Below are 7389 nucleotides of genomic sequence, written 5' to 3' on the forward strand. Positions count from 1 at the left end.
CTCTCAGTTGGCTCCTCATCCATCCCCAGGCAGAGCTCCATGCACGCCAGCTGGTCATTGACATAGAGGGCAACACCCCCTCCTCGTCTCCCCTGCCTGTCCTTCCTAAAGAGCCTGTATCCTTCCATTCCAACATCCCAGTCATAGAAGCCATCCCACCATGTCTCCATGATGCCAATAAGGTCGTAGCCCTGCAGGCATGCGCATGTCTCTAACTCCTCTTGTTTATTCCCCATGCCACGTGCTTTTGCATAGAGACATCATGACAGTATCACCCTGAATACCTGATTTGTAGCCTGGAGCTCGCGTCTCGCAGTTTTTGCCATAGGTTCCAGCCTGGCACAGGCAGAGGCACTCTGTCCCAGAAAGCACAGGCCTGCCGTTGTTGGGGCATGGGGCACACTGGCAAGGGTCAAACCTGCCCACATATTCTCTCAGGGCTCTCCACAGGTTGCGACGTTTGGTTACAGCACATGGCACGTTCCTCACCAAATCCACGATGGGTGACACCTGGTAGACAGCCATTCAGTAAGCAGTTACCTAGACACAGCAGAGTCCTGCTGGGGGTAGCTGCAGGATTTTAAAGGCACTAGAGCCTACATATGAAGCTATATCACAAAGGAGTTAGGCATGTTGAAGGTTATGGATGTTTTAAAGGGGCATGACAGTGCTATAGATCTGTATTATCCTGTTTATATTGCTTTTATTTCCCCAATTTAGGGCTCTGTGAGCCAGTGGAAAACCAACCAAGTGGGATACCATGTCTAAAAATTCAGGACACTATAGATGACGTGGGGTTTGCTTACACCCAGTCCCTGCCATGTAAGACATCTCTACACTGCCTTCAGGAGCTCAGCAGCTGCAGTGGGAGAAAGATTACTGCACGCTGCATTCAGGCAGGTTTTGCTGTTTGCCTCGAGTTCTTTGGCACCGCTGCTGAGCTGCTGCTGTGCCAGCCAGGGAGCCAGGCAGCTCAGTGCACTTACAACAGTGCTGGCACACTGCATTAAATTAGCAAGACAGAGATACCAGGGGACTGCTGTTTTGTTTCAGTTTAGCTATGTGCTGTACCTTGCAACATAGGCCTGACAAAGGAAAAAGCACAGGGAAAAATGTGTTCCCAGCATTATGCAGTGCTTTCCTGCACAGTAACTAACCCCTGCCCATGCCTGAGCTCCTGTTGGTGCCAGAGTAATTCGCCCAAATTCCTCTCTCTTGTTCTCACTGTCCATGGATGATGCAAACCTGGTGTGGCTTATAAATTGACATGCACAAGAAGTAGTTCTAATAAATGTTTTGTATGCTTATGTTATGCCCATATGTATGTGCATTCATTCACACACAGCATCATCCTGATTTAAAAGACAAAACACCTGCAGAGCTCTCTGAAGAGCTGCTAACTGGCGAGTCCTTTACTATCTCAATATTTTTCTTGTTTTTCTCTTACCTCAAAGTCAATCACCACAGGATTGTCCTTTGTTGATTCCAGCCACTCTGTGAAGACTCTGTGACCTGGAAAAGCCCCCTTTTTCTCCCAGGCCAGAGCTGCCGCATACATTGACCTGCCACCTTTTACCAGGGAGACTGACCGTTCGGCTGACTCCAAAATGGAACCTGAAAGGGGATTTCATTACAGTATTGTCAGAAAAAGGCCTCCAAAGACAACAGATGTAACAACAGAGTTCTAAGAAAAAGTGTAAGAGGATATAAAAGAATATACTAAGATTATTTTTTTTAAGTCACCCTTGGAAGAATGAAGTCTAAGCTCAGAAAAACAATCCCTGCTATGACAGCAGCCTGTCATGGTCTTCCAAATGAAAGTGTCTGAGACTTCAGCCATGGAGATGTTCAAAGCTACACAAGACACTTGTGGAAAATGCAGGGGATACAGCAGGCTCCTCTAGAAGAACACACTGCAAGGCAGGATCTTTAGTCCCAGTTGTAAACACCTGAGTAATGGAAACTGATCATAAAATGAGGACAAACACACGGTAGAGGTGATGAAATCCCTGTTTTTAGTGATGCAGAACATGACTCTTGCCATTTTTGCAGAAAATGCGCCAACTTTCTGCAGTTCCTGAGACACATTTCTGGCATTGCCAGGGAACTCCTGCACCTAGATGTTTGCCTGGCATGAGGAAGATGGGAGGGGAAGGTCAGGGAATGTGTTATTGCTGCCCAACTCTCTCAATGAGCCCTGAGCAACCCTTAAAGAAGATCAAGGACTCAGTCATGATTACACATTTCTCATTGTGCCCATTTCCCAGTTCAGCATGCCTGGCCCTGGACCCAGGGCCACAGGGAATGTTTGCCAGATCCGTGACTGACTGGAAGAGCCAGTGCCACCAGATCCCCAGTGATGGTGCTCCAGAGCAGAGGAAGAGCACTCCTACATCATAATTTCTTTTGCAAGTCAGAGGATGTTCCCAGTGCTGGCTTCAGACACAAACAGTGAAACACAGGCTCCTCTGACAGTGGTGGAAGAGCATCAGTAGTTCAACAAAGCTAGGAGGTCACCTGGGACACCTAGCTGAGGGGAACGGTATCTCTCAGGGTAAGTAACAGGACATGGGCTCTGTTCTCATCATGGTCACCTTCGTGTTTCACAGTCATCTTGTTTGTGGTGCATCTGGTACTGATTTTCTTTTTCTTCCACAATAACACACGCCTTGTTGTCTCTGTTCGGACACAGTCCATTGATTCATCCACTGTCAGGCCTAGAAACACCACAGAGCAGCAGCTTCATCACCATAATCATGTTACATGATGGCACCATGCCCCCAGGCTCCCACATTGAGGTGAGCCATCGCTGGCTTCCCTGCTCCTCACCCACCACTGGAGAGTTCACTACTGCAGGCACCTGCTTCCCCAAGTACAAACAGCATTGGACCGAGTCATGCTTACCACCCCCTTTAGGTACCCTCCCATACCCATGCAAGTTCAGCAGTGGCATTAAGGATCACAACTTTTAACCTTAGATTTCCAGTTTGGTGGTATTGTCTTTTCATTTTGACAGTCTGGCAGCCATGGGAATATTTTCAGAGTAATTTCTAATCAATACCAACAACTTTAATGACTGTAGCCCAAAAAGTACCACTTCCACCTCTCAGACCACAATCCCACACTGAAGTATGCTGGAACAACTTTTTCTGGTGGCACCTGGTCTTGATCTGAAGGTCTTAAGATATTTCCCTGAACACAATGACGTTTACCAAGTAAGGAACCTCTTGAACTTTTCAAATTAAGACAGTGTAGAGCAAAAATTTCTCCTTGCTCTATATTTAGGCAGTGTGAATAATTCCTGGGTCTATGCAAGTCTAAAGGATTTTTTGCTGTTGGAGAACTTACTATGTGGTATAACACCTAAAAACAGTTATAAGAAAAGCTGGTAAACAATTCATGATATTTTCTTGTTAAACATTACATACCTGAGTTCTTCAGTTCCTCAGAGCTATACTGGTAAAGAATGTCATAGGAACCACCCATCTTCCCAGAGGTGTAGTAATGAGTGCCAAAGTCATCAAATAGTCTGCTGTATAAAGCATAGTTGTACTCCAGGGGCAGGTGGTTAAGTGCTTTTAGAAAGACGTCTGAGAGCTGCAGATCTGACTCTTTCATTGTAAAGTTTGCAACAGAAATGATTTTATGGACTCTAATAAAGTTGGAATTCTAGAAATAAGAAAAGGGGAGTCTTAGCACCTTCAGAGGTAGTTAATTGCAGAAAGTAGAGAAGCCAAGAGTATGTCCTGAGATACATTGCAAGAACTAATTAATCCTGTGTATCATGCTGCTTTAACCACGAACAAACTAGCCCTGGAGTTTCCAAGAGCCCTGTGAGGTTCTTGAGGGCAATGCTCATTACTCTTTTACATTGTGGGAGTATATGGCATTCCAACAAATATTAGGACTCCCTGAGCACCTACCAAACAGAAAGCAAAAGGATTCCTGCCATAACAAATACACCAGCAATTGATAAGACAACCAAAACTTTCAGAGGAAAGGCTTCAGCTTATAAGCATCCATAGGTCGTTTGCAGCTAATCTGGTGAGTGGGTATTTTGGATACTAACTCACTGTTATGAAGTTTCACAATTTATCAGTCTGCTAAAACTAAAACTACACCACAGGGATAAAGATCTCATTGACTTCAAGTGTTAGGCTGTTAATGTGAGAGGCAAAAAAAAAGAGTAAGTTCAAAAACTGGAAACATCTCTTACATTTAGAAAAAAATGATGCTTTTTAAACAGCCAATTCATATATTTTTGCAATGCTAGAGGCTGTTTATGTGGGAATTTAACTAAATAGAAAGGGGAGCAATAGAAAATACAGAAAAAAGGAATTGATAAAGTGACAAGGGGAACTGATGGCACAAGGCCAAAGCCAAGAGATCAAGAGCAGAAGGAGGGGCAGAAAACTGGAGCTAATGACCAACCGACAGATAGGAAAGATTCATTATAAAACAATGTTACTGATTTATACATGGGTTCTTCTGCTGAATTTTGCTGCTGGTACGTTGGCTTTACTCTACTTCTGTCTCCAAGGTCACTTGGCTTAGAAGAGACAAGGATGCATCTAGACAGGGAGTTCTCCCAGCCAGGGCTGAGCAACGTAACACGTGAGCTGGACCTCAGCTCTCGGTTCTGCACAGCACTGCTCATTTCAGTGCTCTCATCTGCACATTGGAAAATAAGCTAAGGATACTCAGCTTTCTGCTGCAGTGAGAATAAGAATGGAAGAAATAGGGTATGTAACAATTCCCAGATTATATTCAGTTCTTAAAATACCCTGTGGTAACATCATTTTTAGGATTTTCAGGTGATTTACATTCTGATCCTCAATTTTCGGCTGTGCCAGATAACATTTCAGTTATGACACACAAAATTGCAGGCCACTTTGGCAAATATTGATTCTAAAATTTTAGTTGGTTTTAGCATGCAATTGCATGCTAAATATGAATTTCTGCTTGACATGCATCTTACATTTGCATTTTCTGCTAGTAAAAGTATCTTCAGTGCTTTTATTACTAGCAATTAAGTGCTTTTATTATTAGCAATTTACCTTACAGTTGTCAAACCCAGTGACTTCTATGTTAAATCCCTGAGGCACATACAATGTTGGAACCCCTCACTTGTAGAACAATCCCAGAAAATTGGATTCCAAAGTCTCCAGTCATTTCTGGGCACATGTTTAATCATAGTGGTAAACGCTGGTGCCTGTAGCAAGCTTGACCCATGAGTACCAGGTATTAAAACAAAATATTAGTAGATCAGGGATGATTATTCCCAAAGAAAGGCTGGTCTGAGTACTCAAGTTCAGTTTTGTTATACAAACTACTTACTTAATTAACAAAAAGCAGCCAAACACAAGCCGAGCTGGACTGATGTTGAAACCAGTAGTTTTAACTGGAAATTTTCTAACAAAGCAGGGTTTCACCCGAACTTGCTGATTAAGTAATTTTTCATCCCAAATATCATAAGCAGAGTTGCCACAGAGTCATGTTTGTCCCTGCCTGACATCTCCAGGGATTGAGATGGCTTCCTATCTTTGAGGTCTCAATTTTTGAATTGTAGTTCAAGCAGTCCAATGCAATTAACTGCTGCCAGAAATACTAGGAACATGGGCTAAAGGAATGGGCACAAATTCTGATACAAAGCCTTCAGAAGTCCTTTGACACCACAGCATTGGAATTCAGTAACAAAAAAGTGAAGAAAATAGTATATAAAAATAACGACATGGAGCAGGATGGAAAAGATTAGTCAAGTAGTTTATAATTAAATGTGTTACATAACATTCCAGTCTCATTTTAAGAATCTTTCTTTATATTTAGTACAGAGAAGAGTGAGAGGTGGTCACCTGGGCTCCCACTACAGCCCTACTAGGGCACTATTCAGTTAACAGATATTTATGTAGAAACCCACCCACTCATCCAATACAAAAGGAGGGTGATTAGCTGAGATGCAGATCCCTGTGGAAGTGCTATTGCCTATGGATATGTAAGCTGAATCCCACCCTAGATGGTTATCGTGATGTAAGCAGAAGACATCAGGGAGGCCATGAGGATGACCTTTAAGGACGCTTTCCATAGAGCGCAAGAGCTCTTCATCCCCAGGTGTAAGAAATCAGGAAAGGAAGGCAAGAGACCGGCATGGATGAGTCAAGACCTGCTGGTCAAACTAAAGGGCAAGAAGGAAATGCACAGGCAGTGGAAGCAGGGACAGGTATCCTGGGAAGAGTGTAGGGACGCTGCCCGGTTGTGTAGGGATGGGGTCAGGAAGGCCAAGGCGCAGCTGGAGCTGAACTTGGCAAGGGGTGCAAAGGTTAATAAGAAGGGCTTCTATAGGTATGCCAGCCAGAAAAGGAAGGTCAAAGAAAGTGGACCCTCCCTGATGAACGCGACTGGCAAACTGGTAACAACAGACGAGGGGAAGGCTGAGGTACTCAACAACTGTTTTGCCTCAGTCTTCACTGGCAATCTCTCGTCCGACACCTCTTGAGTGGATGGACCTCAAGGCAGGGACCGGGGGACCAAAGTTCCCCCCACTGTAAGAGAAGATCAGGTTTGAGACCACCTGAGGAATCTCAACATACATAAGTCTATGGGACCTGGTGAAATGCATCCCAGAGTCCTGAGGAAATTGCTTGATGTAGTTGCCAAGTCACTCTCCATGATATTTGAAAAGTCATGGCAGTCAGGTGAGGTCCCCGAACACTGGAAAACGGAAAACTTTGCACCCATTTTTACAAAGGGTAGAAAGGAGGACCCTGGGAACTACCGACCTGTCAGCCTCACCTCTGTGCCTGGGAAGATCATGGAACAGATGCTCCTGGAAGCTATGCTAAGGCACATGGAGGACAGGGAAGTGAGTGGAGACAGCCAGCATGGCTTCTGTGATGGAGTGACTACATGAGTGGAGAAGGGAAGAGCTACAGATGTCATCTATCTGGACTTCTGTAAGGCCTTTGACATGATCCCACATAACATCCCTGTTGCTAAATTAGAGGGATATGAGTTTGATGGATGGACTATTCAGTGGACAAGGAATTGGCTGGATGACCATGTCCAAAAAGTTGCAGTCAACGTCTTAATGTCAAAATGGAGATCAGTAACAAGTGGTGTCCCTCGAGCTTGTATTGGGACTGGTACTGTTCAACATCTTTATTAATGGCATAGACAGTCTGATTGCGTGCACCCTCAGCAAGTTTGCGAATGACACCAAGCTGAGCAGTGCAGTTGATATTCTAGAGGAAAGAGATGCCATCCAAAAGGCCCTTGACAATCTTGAGAAGTGGATCCATGTGAACCTCATGAAGTTCAACAAGGCCAAGTGCTGGTGTTTCGCCCTTTCTTAAATACATTTTCCCAGATGCACCACCATCTTGACTGAGGGGC

The 7389-nt window shown here is 44.4% G+C and overlaps 1 protein-coding gene across 1 annotated transcript in view; it reads right to left on the reverse strand.

Annotated features, from left to right (window-relative positions):
- Positions 1-7389, reverse strand: part of C6 (complement component 6) — a 29043-nt gene that overhangs the window by 11743 nt on the left and 9911 nt on the right. The window contains exons 7-10 of the mRNA XM_009324575.1: positions 3429-3669; positions 2595-2717; positions 1448-1614; positions 285-510 (exon numbers count right to left, since the gene is read on the reverse strand). Of these exons, the coding sequence (XP_009322850.1) occupies positions 285-510; positions 1448-1614; positions 2595-2717; positions 3429-3669 (757 nt within the window). The remainder of the gene's footprint in view (positions 1-284; positions 511-1447; positions 1615-2594; positions 2718-3428; positions 3670-7389) is intronic.

This window comes from Pygoscelis adeliae, unplaced genomic scaffold (assembly GCF_000699105.1).
Source record: "Pygoscelis adeliae isolate BGI_AS28 unplaced genomic scaffold, ASM69910v1 Scaffold320, whole genome shotgun sequence".
Taxonomy (NCBI): Eukaryota; Metazoa; Chordata; class Aves; order Sphenisciformes; family Spheniscidae; genus Pygoscelis; species Pygoscelis adeliae.